Source organism: Camelus bactrianus, chromosome 3, assembly GCF_048773025.1.
Source record: "Camelus bactrianus isolate YW-2024 breed Bactrian camel chromosome 3, ASM4877302v1, whole genome shotgun sequence".
Lineage (NCBI taxonomy): Eukaryota > Metazoa > Chordata > Mammalia > Artiodactyla > Camelidae > Camelus > Camelus bactrianus.
The window spans coordinates 36,933,498-36,948,355 of record NC_133541.1 but is presented as its reverse complement, the minus strand read 5'-3'; the positions used below and the strand labels follow the sequence as shown (position 1 = coordinate 36,948,355).

The 14,858-nt window shown below is 41.6% G+C and overlaps 1 protein-coding gene and 1 long non-coding RNA gene across 6 annotated transcripts in view; one reads left to right on the top strand and one right to left on the bottom strand.

Moving 5' to 3' along the window:
* Positions 1–14,839, top strand: part of LOC141576020 (uncharacterized) — a 67,906-nt gene extending 53,067 nt beyond the window's left edge. Inside the window, exon 6 of the long non-coding RNA XR_012504202.1 lies at positions 14,301–14,839. This is a non-coding gene — a long non-coding RNA (uncharacterized LOC141576020). The remainder of the gene's footprint in view (positions 1–14,300) is intronic.
* Positions 1–14,858, bottom strand: part of SNX18 (sorting nexin 18) — a 234,912-nt gene that overhangs the window by 161,537 nt on the left and 58,517 nt on the right. Inside the window, exon 2 of one of the 5 annotated variants that reach the window (XM_074358124.1) lies at positions 540–13,989. The exons of the other annotated variants lie outside the window; for them this stretch is intronic. Within the exon in view, the coding sequence (XP_074214225.1) occupies positions 13,982–13,989 (8 nt within the window). The 3' untranslated portion in view covers positions 540–13,981. Of the gene's footprint in view, positions 1–539; positions 13,990–14,858 lie in introns of those variants that run through there. 5 annotated transcript variants of the gene reach the window in all.

The following is a 14,858-nucleotide window of genomic DNA, read 5'->3' as shown; positions in this document are numbered from 1 at the left end:
GCTTCAAAATATTTTTTTTAAGTTTTATTTTCTTAATTTGCATTGATCTGTATTTCCCAAGACCATCAGAATTTCACTAATGGCAACAGGATAGTATTTCTGTAACCCTGACCCACTCACATTTTTGAGGCATCTAGCTCCCTTAAAATTCTCCCAAGTAGCCGAGGAGTTCCTGGATGTATTAAGTGAGTGTGGGAGTGGAGATGACTTGACTATTTGAATACTTTGAACACTTTGAATAGAAAGTACCGTTCCCTTCTGCAAGTTCCTGTAGCTGCAGCATGTAACCTGCTGGTTCCTTCTCTTCTGTTTTGGAGACTGCTGCCTCTGAGAGTCAGATCTAGGACAGACCCCACCTGCCTTATTCCAACATCTCCCGTGTCACATGCTCCAGCAGTCCCCTCACTGAAGTGCAGCAGTGTCTTCTGCTTTCAAGCTCCTATAGATACAAGTGAAAAGGCTACTGTCTTTTTTAGTTTTACTACTTCATCTCCCTAGGATTCTGGCCCAGGAAAAAGAGCAAATCCCAAAAGTTGTAATTGAGCTCTCTCCTGATGCTGGCCTCCCATCCTTGAGCCAAGTTTGTGTAGAGGACCCTCTCTACCCTAAAAGGTGAGTCTTGCCACCCTAACGGCCATCCAGACTTGTCTGAAAACCTAAGATATATAGTTTAGGCCCTCAAGTTTAGACATCCCAAGTTCTCACACCAGGAGGTAAACACTGTAGATGTGAGTTAAGTAAGACTGAGCCCACATGTGAAACATACCACAATGTGTTTGGGGGTTCCAAAATAATTTTCTTGTATTTGTCTTAATGAAAGTAAATTCAAGAAACAATTAGTATTGACTATGGCATGTAAGCAAATGAATTAAAGAATTTAATACTTATTTTTCTCTGCTTCAAAAGTGACCTAACTTTAAAGCATTTTGGCTTTAAGAAGAATGAAGAATCAGACTCTGAAATTAAACCATCACTTAGAAGCTACATTAAATTGGCAGGGGTGGGGGTATAGCTCAGTGGTAGAGTTCCTGCTTAGCATGCATAAGGTTCTGGATTCAATCCCCAGTATCTCCATTAAAAATAAATAAATAAATAAACCTAATTACTTCTAAAAAATAAAAATAAAAAATAATTTTAAAAAAATTTTTTTAAAAAGAAGCTATGTTAAATTCACCCTATCAATCTCTCAGAGCCTCAGTTTCCTAATTTACAAAATGGAGATCACACAGCTGTTACCCATTGTATTATTACAGGATTAAATTAGCTAATGAATATAAACAGAGCACAGTACCTGGCATAGAGTAAGCACCCAGCCAAGCTTTTAGCCACTATGTGTATGGCTCGTGCATGGACACCAAAATTTCTTTATATTATAATACAGATTCTCAAAAGCATCTCAAAAGCATTTTCATAGCTCCACTAGACAGTGGTCAAAGCATTTATGAAAAGGCTGGTTGCTATTTTAGAAAACCGACCTCAAATCTTGATGAAGAGTGACATTTCTAATTTTTCCTGCTACTGTGTAAATAGCACAAAATTCTCACAAATAAATAGCATCATTTTGTATAAACAGATTCCTAGCTTGCTCTGCAGCAGAGGGCAGCTCCTCACAAATTCTTTTGCGAATGCGCTGGTTTGTCCCAGAATCGATCCATGCTGAGTTTACTATTCAGACCAGATTACTACCAGGCAGTTGGAATGGTCAAATTCCCACAGCCAATTTTCTATAAAAATCCCAAGTAATTGAAATGGGAGGAGGGTACCCAGTAAAAGTCAGTGTGAATAATTTAGCACAGTAGCTGTCTGCAGCCTCTGAGGCAACAAATTCAAGACGTTTTATTAGAGGGTTGATGAAGCCACTATTGTCTCCAAAGCCTCCTGGCTGCAACCCACCCATCTCATCAGGAAAAGCAGAGCGGGGAAACAAGCAGCCTGCGGGATCTAGGATTAACCCTTCTCTGATGCTGGAGTGATCCTGTGAATGCCAAATGTGAGCAGTGTTATTGCATATGACATCTTTCTAAAGGTCATTGTTGAGAAGCATCATGACTGGCTGCAGTGGTCACTAAACAGAGGCCCTGTGTCCCTCCCCAGCTATGTTGATCTCTCAAGGGGTGAACACATCTGCTAGGGATAAGGATAGGCTGGTTGCTGTTTTAGAAAACTAGCCTCAAATCTCAATTGACATATCTCATTTTTTCCTGCCCCTGGGTAACTGGAACAAAATTCTCACAAATAAATGCCCTCTGTCCCTAGTCAGGACTAGTCAGAAGTTGGGGACACAAATGGCAGAAACCCAACTCAAATTAAATTCAGTAAAAAGGAAACTTGTTGACCCATGCCACTGTATAAGAATAGAAAGTTACTCACAGGATTGAATGAAGCTCTAGATTACAATGAAATTCACTAGAAATCAATGACTCAGGTCAGAGTCTCTGTATCTCAAGGGCCCTGTGGTCAGAGGGGTAGAAGTGGACATCCAACACCAGAAAAAGGTGTTTGGAATAACGTGATGAGCTATCAAATTAAAAATGAGAGGTTCTGAACGTCCTGTGAGCTATTCCAGTTACCTACATGTTCATAAAAACCATCTAAAGAGTTTACTGGTATAAAACCCTGTGGCCAGCTGTTATGGATTGAATTGTGTCCCACTCCCCCAAAGTTCATATTTGAGGCTTTGACTTTCTCCAACCTTCTGAGTTCTTAGCCAAGACCCCTATAATAAAAGATAGATTAAAAAGAGAAGAAACAAACAAGTTTATTAACTTGTGTACATCATGTATATGGGTGAGATACCTTGTGAAAAAGGAGTAACTCTCCGAGGTGGCTTTAAACTCTAGCTCAAACTTCAGCTAAAGACAAAAGAAAGAAAGGTGTGAGAGGAGGCCAGTTCTAGGGGGTTACCTGGAAAAGGAAGGTAAACGGTACGGTTTGTTATACAGATTTAAACAAGTACCTTCTCCATTGATAACGTTCTCTTGCGCATCAGAGTCATCCTTCTCTTCCTAATAGAGACACCCTTACAATGGAGAGTTCCTTTATAAATAAAAATGTTTCTTACAAAAGGGTAACTTCTATTTCTTCTGTGTCTGCTGTTTCTCAAAATAATCAGCTCAAAATAATCCTTATGCCAAGGAGGCATATTCTGCTACCCTTCAATATTTTTACCCCTGGCTCTTTTCCTGCAAGGCCATCGCTGGCTGATTGTGTCCCTCAATCGAAGATTGTATCTTCTCTCAAAGCAGTTTGCTCCTACATGACTCTCTTCTCCCCTCAAAGCCTCAGGCCCAGGGTTGGAAACAGTTCTTCTGGTCGCAGCCCTGGGCCACTGCACTATCTCTTCCGCTTCTTCTATGCCCACATTTCTGCAAACAGTCACTCTAAAATAAACCCTTTCCAAATCATCCGAATTTGAATGTGACATCTGCTTCTCAGACTGATAGAGCTCTCTACAAAACAGAGGTGGGAAGCTGAAAGACAAAGCCTTCTTTTCCCCTCCACCTGAAAAAAGGATCACAGATAGTATCCAAAGTACACTGGGCCCTAACACATAAAGTCCAAGTCAGATGAGATTTTTTTTTCTTAATGTGCTGTCTGTCATTAGAAATCACCTGCTTAAATAATAATGTAGGTATTTTTATTGACTTTAGGGGTCTTTTTCATCTTTGCTTTCTAATTATACTTACAGCTTTGAGTCTGTGGCCACAGTATTAGGGTCAGCTTATTAGTTGAAACCTGTCTTTGTCCATGATTTTGACTGCTCAGGATATCTACCTGTGTTGTGGTCAACAACATGTCATGTTTTTGTTTTTTCAAAGATTTTTCAGAGCTCAATATCTGAAAAGTATGACAAAGTTTAAACATTTGGGGTTCTTGGGGTTCCCCTTCCTTTTGCCAGTGACCTCAGCTCCTTCTCTCATTTCACCAGCTTCACGTTTAATAATTCTCTACTCCGAAGGCAGATTGCCCATTTATTTAACGTCTACCGTCTACCAGGCATTGCACATTATTTTCATTCTGAAAGCAACCCTATGAGGCAGATCTAATTATCCCATTTTTATAATCAAGGAGACAGGCTCTGGAATGTGATCTATCCAATATGACCCAACCGGTGAGTGGCACAAGATGGGAAGGAAGGCACTAGGTCTCAGTGATCCCCAAGAGCGTGATCCACGCCACCTGGGATTCTGCTGCTGCCTGCTGCCCTTTGACCTGCTGCCCTTTGACCTGCTTACTCTTCCCGCCGTGTGCCTTCACCTGGGTCTGTAATACTTAGCCTGGAATGCTGTTCCCACTGTGATCCTCCCTAGCCCTTGACTCAGACCTCACCTCCAACGTTTCTTCCATGGCTCACTTCACCCAACTGTGGGGCACGGCTGCTGACAGGTTAATAAACATAGGTATGAACAAATGCTTTCCAGAATTTCACTCAGAGATGGAAGCATCTCAGTTGTGGGCTGTTTCCATCTCCTGAGCTAGAACTTCGTTTCTTCCTTTCTTTCCTTCCTTTTATGTTGTGTTAATTTCTGGTGGGTGCACAGCATAGTGATTCATTTATAAAATATATATATATTTATAAATAAATTATACACACACATATACATATATATTTCTTTTCATATTCTTTTTTCATTATAGGCCATTACAAGGTATTGAATATAGTTCCCTGTACTATACAGAAGAAACTTGGCGTTTATCTATTTTATACACGGTAGTTAATATCTACAAATCCCAAGCTCCCAATTTAGAACTTCTGTTTCTTGAGGCTGAAACATATTTTTCTACTTCTTTGGCACCCTCATCTGACCGTTCCCACAGTCTATTTCAGTTCTCAGCACAGAGGACATCCTCAACAGATGCCACTGACTGACCAGGAGAATTAAAACACTGGAAATTTCGAAAAGTTTTGCCTGTGAAGGCGAAGTACATCATTCCTCCCCTGCTTTTCAAAGAAATATTTTCTAAAGAATACTGTATTTTCCCTTGTGATATTTTCCCTTGTGATTTCCCTGAGGAACTAAGCAGGAGATGTCAGAACTGTTGGTGGACAGATTTATTTGCACTCAGTGCTCTACTCTGTCTGTTGTGCCTTTATGAATTTTAAAGGAAAAAAAGAGAAATTTTTAGGTCAAGAATTCATCTGTTGAAAGGCTCTGTGCTAGAGCCTATGGGGAGGAGAGGCCTTGTGGCTTCATCAAGAGTCAGAACACTGCTTGTGTGTTTTGCCTCACCACTGACTTTCTTAGAAGGGGGCTTTGGCAGGGTTGTTTACTCTGATTCTATGCCTCAATATTTAAATCTCAAAATGAAGAGAGCTTCTTCTTGTCTAACAACATGGGGTTCAGGGCAAAAGGAGTCTGCAACTCAAAGATAAAACAGATTAATGTAATTTGAGGGGCCCTGGAGAGACTTCCCAGCCCCCAAACATCTCCCTTTGGCTTGCTCCTGGATAGAAAAAGAAACCTCACATTTATCTCATCTTCCGTTAGGCAGTGAGGGCCTGGTTAAAAATATAGATCTATTATCTAGGAAGATACGATACTATTTTGCCTTTATTCTAAGATGTATATTTCACCCACATTTTAATATTTCCAAATTGAGATGCATTTTTACAATCAGTGTGACTCTTTAATGCAGTAGTGCTTCTTTATTTCCCTTTAATAGTTGCTAAGTTCATCTTTATTAAATAGATAAGAACCTCTGAAAAACCTGTTAAAAACTGAGACACCTGGATCCCATAGGGACAAGTGCCGATTCAGGAGGTCTCAAATGTGATGAGGAATTTGCATTTGCAACAAGCATCCCAGGTGATTCTGAGCAGGTAGCCCTGCTTCAAGAGTACCCCAGTAATTTATTTGCTTAGTTCAGAGATTATGGTCTTTATGGGTCTTAGTTGTGAGTTTGTAAGGTGTGTCCTTAGAGGCTGCTTGGGTCCTCAGTCACTGGGTCTGCAGTTCAGGACCAGACAATGGGGAGAGAGCTCCCCTTCAATCATGGGTCCTGCATTTTCTCAGTTCCATTATGTTCTGCCATTTTTCCCTGAAATGCTCGTATTTTAGCATCTAAACTTCATCTCCCAGATGACTTTCACTTTCCAAGATTTCACAGTATTTATGTAGATTAGTAAGTTTCTGCCCTTGAGAAACTCACACTAGAATCAGCAGATCTTGCAAACTGACCTGAGCAAGATTACTGATGCTTAAATGGGAGCCACAGGAATCAGTAATGTCAGCTACTCTCCTCTACAACTGGGTTACTCAGTTATGATCAAAGTAAGCCACCGGCCAAATTCGGCTGCACCTACAGACACTTATTAAAAAGGAGAGTATATAACCTTGCATGCAAGGTTCTCTCAAAACAATTGCCAGGATTCCAGAGGTAGGATTCTGTCCCCAGCATAGTCAGAATGGGGCAACCAGAATCCTTGAGTTCATGGCTAGACCCAAGGCCAAGTAAAGGCTTACCTCAGGCATCATCCTAAGGATACTGGTTATAATTCTAGCTGAACATATATATCCTATTCGTGCAAGAGTAGAGGGTCTAATGCACTTCTTTTGAATATCTTTATATTTACCAAGGAGATCTCACTTCTGACTTTCATCATGTTAATCAGTTTCACCAACAAAAAAAAAAGTTCTGACACAAACTATGCTAATTGGCAAAGTACTCATATTGATGGAGATGTGAATAACAGAAGTTCTTTGCCTCCGATTATGCATTCTTGATTAGAGCCCAGAAACTTTTGGTTAGAGCCTAAACTAGGTGATATACACATAAAATAGCACTGTATATTCAGAAGTATTTAAAAATAAATAACAGCTCTCTTAAGATGGCATGAGTCTCCCACACACATTGTGGTACAAGGCAATAATGCCTCTGGCAAAAGTATGAAACCAGGCTCTGAGGACAGAGACAAGGGAGTGACTAATTCTCTCTGGCAGATGGGAAATGAAGGGGTAAGGACCAGAATATGCTCACAGAGGAGATGTCCCAAACTGAGTTTATTTAAATGAGTAGGAATGTGTCAGTTAAGCAGACTCGGGGTACACCCAGCAAAGGGAAACAGTGAGGGCCCAGCATGGAGTCTGGAGAAGCTACACACCTCCCTAGGGGAGGGTAGACTGATGAGCACATGATGATGATGGGGGAGATGGACTAGAACTAGCCAGGAAATAGACAACAAAGAACCTTCAAGTTCCTGCTCCACGGCTTGCTCTTTACCAGGTAGGCAATCAGAAGTGAGACAGCAATCTCTTCCCTACTCCAACTTTGGGTCAGAACATGGATCATCATACTGTGAGACCGACATAGATCCAACCTGGGCCAGGCTTCTTCCCAAGCCTTTCTGACTAAAATCCCAGAGCCCTGAATATCCACTCCATCCACACTGGGGTTTTTTTCCCATAAAAATCCGAGTAGAAAGGCCATGGTCCCTAGAGTCATTTACTGGTTGGATGAAAGGGTGACTTGGACAAATTTCTTTACCTCTCTGACCCGAGTGTCCTCATCTGTAAAACGGGGATAATTACTTCCTTCTAAGGATTGTTATAAAGGTCACAACAGTGCCTGGTAGAGGGGAAATGCTCAACTAATTTTATTTTTAGTGTCTGTGTCTTTTAAATCTTTATCATTATTTTTCCTTGTTTATGAATTCTTAGAAAGAATAAGATCTATGTTATACAAGTAGTATTTTATCTCTCTATAGCTAGAGATTACCATTCACTGACCTTGTGCCATAAATCTTATTCTAAATCCTTAAAAATCTGGAAGTTTAGCCCTGAGGCTACTTACCCAGCTAAATTCCATAAATCTCTCTTATCTGTCAGTTGGTCTTATCAGGGTTAGGCTCTCTTGTTTCCAGAAAAAACAACAAGGACTATTTTCTGTTTCTAGTCCCAGACGCAACAAGAAAATCACATATACCAGCTCTAAAGCTTTTTCCTTCCTGTTTTGTGTCTATTCATACGTGTAACAGCTCTAAACTTTGAGAATCATGATGGCCAGTGGGCTGGCAGGGCTGCCTTTCACTGCCTGAGTTAGAACAAGGTTTAACCTAAATGCCCTTGGCAACTTTTCTTGCAGGAGAAGCACCTTTTTCAAAGGAAACCTCATTAGCCCTAACAGGATTCTCAGTGAAGTCCCTACCAGGAAGTTCCTCCATACACATTCTCCTCTCATACAGCCCCTCCTCTCAGAAAAACAAACTCGGGTTAATGAAACAGAGCTATGTCCTTTTCTCTTACTGATCTGATTCTGAGCAGGATTTTAAACAGCCACTTTCTTGCTCTCTTTAAAGAGACTGACACTTTAATCCAGAGCTGCAAGCTGCAATCACTAGCACTTTAAATCAAATTTAAATTCTTATAGGCAGGTTTTCTGCTGATCCTCAATTTACCATTGGCCCTCCCAAGCCGCCCAATTGTGGCACAGCCCCTACATCACACACCATTAACCGCCTGCCCTTGAAGGCATCAGGGTAAACCCCATCCCAGGCACCCATCATTATAACCATTGCCACACTACAGGCAGCTTACCCCACTAACTAGCCACTTGGCAAAACCAGGATTGTTCACCCCATAATGGGAGTTTTGCTGTGGGGTGAGATGATGAGGGGGAAGAGCAAAGTTCTCTGACTATAGCCTGGATTAGGAGCCCTGGGGTAGGGAAACTGGTGGCTAGGGGCCCGCATAACACTGCTGTGTGGAATGTCACTGACAGGGCAAAATGATGACAGATTGCTTCCATCACCTTCCCCAGAGTCAGTGCAGGCCCTGGTGAAAACTGCAACAAAGGCAGCCTTTGTTACAGCCAGTGTCCAGGGACAGGAGAAGGAAGAGGGACCATGGCACTGTGTCATGTGGGAAAGTTTCATGAATTAATTGATAACTGTCTATGTAAGGATACCATTTACAATTCAGTCATTCTCAAACTTTTTCAGTGAAATGTTCCCTAATCATAGAGGAAAGTAGATATATATGTACATATGGACAACAGTCTAGTATGCAGCCAGGCAGTCATCTGAAAGCTGAAATACCTGTAAAATGTATATAAATACTCCATTATATTCCATAATACAACTGTTTATTGTGACATAGTGTAATTTTCAACTTTAAAATTTTAGTTAAAATTGTGTGAAAAGCTAAGTAGTTTGAGCAAAATTGACCTCCGGGATGACAGTTGCTCCATGGCTCATACATACATCCCTGGTCCCTAGCACTCCATTGTGAAAAGCATAGCTCTACATTTTTCTACAGCCTTCAAATTAAATCTTTCTTTTAAAAAAAAATATCTAAACTCCAACTTTGAGTCTTTGCTCATACTCCTCCTTCCATGTAGGACATTTTTTTAGCCTTTCTCCCCATGAATTTCTCTCTACCTATGGCTTAAGTCCCAAGTAAAATACTACCTCCATAAATCCATCTCAAATTTTCTGAGTCAGAATGTATTTCCTTCTTCTCTGTATTCTTAAACCTGCCTCTATTTCAGTCGTTATCTTCCCACTTAAGTGCATAAGTAACTCTAAGGGAGAATGTGCATACATGCCTAAGAGCTTAGAAACACGATGGTTGCTTCCATCTCCTAGGTATGCTTTTCCCTCTGATTGTCCACTTTGTGCTTATTCTTGATGCTCAGATCTTAGCTGGGATGGCAACTCCTCAGGAAGGCCATCTGTGACCACCCAGACTAACGTCCATACCCAGTCATCTCTTGCCCTTCTTATCAGCATGACATTTTTTGTTTCTTTGTTAGTTTATTTATTGTGGTAAAATAGACAATATAAAATTTACCATTTCAACCATTTTTAAGTACACAATTCAGTGGCATTAAGCACATTCACAGCATTGCACAAGAATCCCCACTATCCATTTCCAGGACTTTTTATCTTCCCAAACTGAATCTCTCTACTCATTAAACAATAACTCTCCATTATCCCTCCCTCCAGCCCCTGGTAACCTCTATTACACATTCTGTCTCTATGAATTTTCATATTCTAGGTATCTCATATAAAGTGAAATTATATAACATTTGTCCTTTTGTGTCTGGCTCATTTCACTTAGCATAGTGTTTTCAAGGTTCATCCATGTTGTAGCCTGTGTAAGAACATTTCTTTTTAAGACTGAATTATATGTCATTGTACATCTATACTACATTTGGTTTATCCACTCATGCATCAAAAGACACTGTGTTGTTTCCACCTTTTTGCTATTGTGAATAATGCTGCTATGAAAACAGGTACACAAATATCTGTTTTAATCTCTACTTTCATTCTTTGGGGTGGAGACCTAGAAGTGGAATCGCTGGATCATGTGGTAATTTTATGTTTAACTTTTTGAGAAGCCACCATACTGTAAGCATGGCGTTTTTAAAATGCATGTTTGTCTGCTCCACTGGAATGAAACCTCCATTAAGAGCAGGGGTCCCGCATCTGGCTTTTCCCTCCTGCATCCCCAGCACCTAAAATAATATCTGGTGCACAATGGACACTTAGAAGTTTTTGTTAGGTGAATGAATGAATTAGGTCTTCAGCAATTGTTAGTGTTCTTTCTCTTCTCTGCTCTATTCTCCCTAAATCTGTTGCAAACTCCTTGAGGGCAGGGCTAGGTCTTATTCATCTGTGTAACTCCAGCACTTAACACATTGAAGGCACCCATTAAATGCTTGTAGAGTTGAAATAAATTCCCATTCTTGCTTGTAGTTTTTCCCACTTGAGTTCTGTAGATTCGGCCTGATGATTATGGATTAGTAAGAATGGAGGGCTTTTCTTTGACTTTCCAGGGAGCAAAGAAAAGACCAAATGAGGCCCACACACCAGTCGCCTCCTGGGCATCTCTGACTGGGTTTTTCTCTTATCCTTTTCCCTTTGATTACTGGATTCTAACATATTCCAGAGCCAGGACTCAAGGAAGCACAAACAGCTGAAAAATCTGTTAAATTACATCATTTGCCTCTGAGAATTGAGGCATGCTGGTTGAGTCCTCGGTTCAGATAAAATACAAGTTCTGATATCCCAAGACTTCTTAAAATTTCAAGTAACATTCTTTGGATTAAAATTTTTAATGATTTTCAAGTAGTTCTGAGCCTGGTAATTCTCATTATACATGCCATATACAGGTAAACAATGTATTTTACCACTCCATTACAGACAATAAATTACATACACATTACATATTGCATTTTATGTATAATAATGGGGTGCTAAATGGGGATGGGAAAATCCAAGTAAAAATGCCCAACTGGCACCTGGAACCATTTCCATGGATTTTCTCCCCAGATCCTGCCAGCCTCCTTTACTGTCAGGAACACTCTATTTCAACCAGCAGCGTTGGAGACAGAGGAGAACGAGAAAAACTTCCTGGAATCTCAAAAACAGGCTCCAAAACTCTGCCAGACTACAACCTTTCTCCCAGTGGCCCCACCAACCCTCCCAGCTCTCTCCTGCCCTCTGTATCCGAGCCACCGGCCTTCCCCCGGGTCCTGCCTTTGCTGTCTGCTGCCTGGTGATCCCCAGACAGGCAGCCTTACTCTTAGGGCTTTACCACTGCCAAGGCTCTGCCTTGGGCGATGGCCATTCTAGTGGGTCCATGATTTTTCGGGGGCTTTGCTCACTCTGGGAGCTTTTTCTGACTCTTGGTTGTGAGGAGGGTGAGTGAGATTACTGTCTCTCAAAAGGAAATGCTAGTTTCAGAAATTTAGCTAACAGTGAAACAGAATAGGGAGTTATATAAAACTCCAGCAGTGCCTTAAAACCACACCCCAAATCTGTCTCCAAATCCCTACTTGTCAATATGATCTTTTTCTTTTTTTAAATTAATAGACTATTTTTTAGAGCCATTTCAGGTTCACAGCAGAATTAAGCAGAAATCACAGAAAGTTTGCACATAGCCCTCCCCACCCACACATATATACTTCCCTACCCTCAACATCTCTCATCAATGTGGCATATTTGGTACAATCGATGAACCAACTCGGACACATTATTATCAACCAAAGTCCATAGTTTACATTAGGATTCACTCCCGATGTACATTCTATGAGTTTTGACAAATGCGATATGCTCTTTTTTCATTAAAAAATACTTTGAAATTTTTTTCCCAGTCATGTGTCATTACTACCTTATGCTGGAGCAGATGAGAAATGGGGGAAGAGGGAAGTGGACCACGTCTCAGCTGACAGGTCAGTGAGGAGGAAGCCTGCAGAGTGAGCAAGAAGGTCAAGGTCAAGAGAAGCAGAAGGCAGAGGTGGAGACCAGGTGGGAGGATGATGCCAAGTGAACTTCATCTGCCATCTCCCCTCCCCTGCCAGCCCCAAATTACACCTCCCCTTTCTGGTGCTACTGCCAGTTACTGGTTACTAGCTGTCCTGGAGCAAAGCCTCTCTAATAGAACAGGACAGAAAGGATAGTCAGAGTTCTCCTGTCAGGCCGGGCTGCTCCCTGCCCCCAGGCCACGTGTAGGTTCTGGTCTTAGGATAAGAACAGAAATGCCTGCCTGGATGTCCCAAAGGAATAAGTAAAAACAAAGACTGCCCTCATGCTCTCTCACTGCTAGAGTCCAGCAAATACTCAGGCCCAGAGGAGAGATACAAAAGGTCTCAGAGTGCCTGGCATACCCTGGGTACCCAATTCATATGTGTCAAATGAATGCATTGATAGACACACACACACACACACACACACACACACACACACACACACACACACGATGGATGGATAATAGGAAGTTGCCATAGTTCATCCCTTTTTGACCTACTCACCTGAGTCTGATCTACGGCCCTTTCCTGGCACCAGTCCCAGCTACTCACTCATTTCCAAGCACATAGCACCTGGGGAACCACTGTAGGAATGGGGCAGGAAGGGGCACAGCCATTCCTACTGTAAGCTCGTCGCGGTAATGGTTGCAGGCCTACAAAAATCTACAGAGGATAGAGTAGGTGTTCTCTGTCCCATTGACATATACACCTGAGACATAGAAAGTAGACTGTGGCCTGCTAAGGCCATAGAACAGGCAGTTGGTGGCTGTGGAAGTTCTCAGAGTTCAGGGTATCTGGCTCCTGAGCTAGAACACTCTCCTACAGCCTCCTACAGTCTCACTGCCATTGGATGTGTTGCCAGAAGATCAGCCCCTGTCCCTGGTGGGCCAGATTGAAAGTCAGAGACCAGGTCTTAGAGCAGAGAAGAAAAGAAACAACTCTATTACTTTGCCAGGCAAAGAGGACTCACAGCAGGCTAGTGCCTTCAAAACTGCAAACTCACCTTGGGGATGGGGTAGGGTGATGACATAGCCAGAGCTCAAACAATAAATCATCGATAACAATCAACAGAATCATTTTCCTGTCATAAGACTTAAGAGTGGTGTCCTGATGCCTCCCGGACTAATTCTATAGAGGCTACCGGTTGTCACTTCTTCGATCTCTTTATCTTGTAAGCATCCAAGGCATGGTCTTCTTGGTAATTCAGGCCATTTTGTAAGGTTACAGTTCTATGACCTTCTCCCTGGAGAACAACTCAGAAACCAAGTGTGATTATTACTTTTGATTACTGGAATAAAGCAGAAACAGTACAATTAATAGCTTTATTTTAACAATGGGCCTGGAGCTGTGAGTAGCAACCAGTCAGACAAGTCAGTTGACCATTTTAAGGGCAAACATAAAAGGAAGAAATCTGTTAGCCTAAACGTGGCCATTTTATTAATTCTCTTTCAGACAGAGCTAGCAGTGAATGTGAACTTGACTTCTTTTTCTTCTTCTTTTTTTATTGAAGTACAGTCAGTTTACAATGCTGTGTCAATTTCTGGTGTACAGCATAATGTTTTAGTCATACATATATTTATTTTCATTTTTTTTTCATTATAGGTGACTACAGTATATTAAATATAGTTCCCTGTGCCATACAGAAGAAACTTGGTGTTTATTTTATATATACTAGTTAATATTTGTTACTAATTACCTGTCTCTCACTGTTGGGGGAAGAGCTCTTTCCTGCTCATCGTCCTAAAGAGGGCAAACAACAACAAAATTAGCCAAACAAGCCAGCCCTGAGTAAAGTCCCAGAGTGAAGGCCTTTTGTTTGCTTTTTGCTTTCAGCGTCTCCCAGGTCCCTTTACCTCCATCAGGAATGCTCTATTTATTCCTGAGGAGTCTTTTTGGTAGAAAGTGGAGGAGAGAGAGATGGCACACTGGCCCTCAGGCAGAGAAGCCTCTGATAACCTCATTCATATTGTTACACAATTCCTTTGTAAAGTAGGACTACATCCTAAGAGAAGTCTTGTACTGGGTAAATGACTTTATCCTCTTTTTCACAGGCATTTGCATTTTAAAAAGGGAACACCAGGATTCTGGAATGACCTTCTCTAATAGCAGTGCTGTTGGCACCGCCCAGGGACTTTGGAGGTCAGGGATCTTTCCAGCTGGTGGTTGCCACCTACTCTGACCACAAGGCCAGTCCAGCAGCCTAGAAGAGCTTTGGGAGGGAGGAAATGGAAGAAGGCGTCCACTGGTAGAAGCACCACATTGGGAAATGTCACCTTCTCAACTTAATCTCTCTGACTCACATCCTGGTTGAGGGGGCAGGTAGGTGAAGAGGAGCAAAAAATACTTCGAGAGAATTCAAGGATCTAACCTGCTTTCTAAAATCAAAACCAAAGTTGATAACATTCAGTTAAGTAAGAAAAAAAAAAATAGAACATGGCCATGAGTAACTGCTCTCCCCTGGATCGATGCAAAGTCACAGATTCCTACCCTCCTCTCCTTCAGTTTTCTGGAGGCTGTCTGCTTGTGTCTCATCTCTTCTCCCCACATCCAGAGACTCCGGTTGCTTTGCACAATTGTAGGTCCAGACCAAAGCTGGGTGGAATACATAC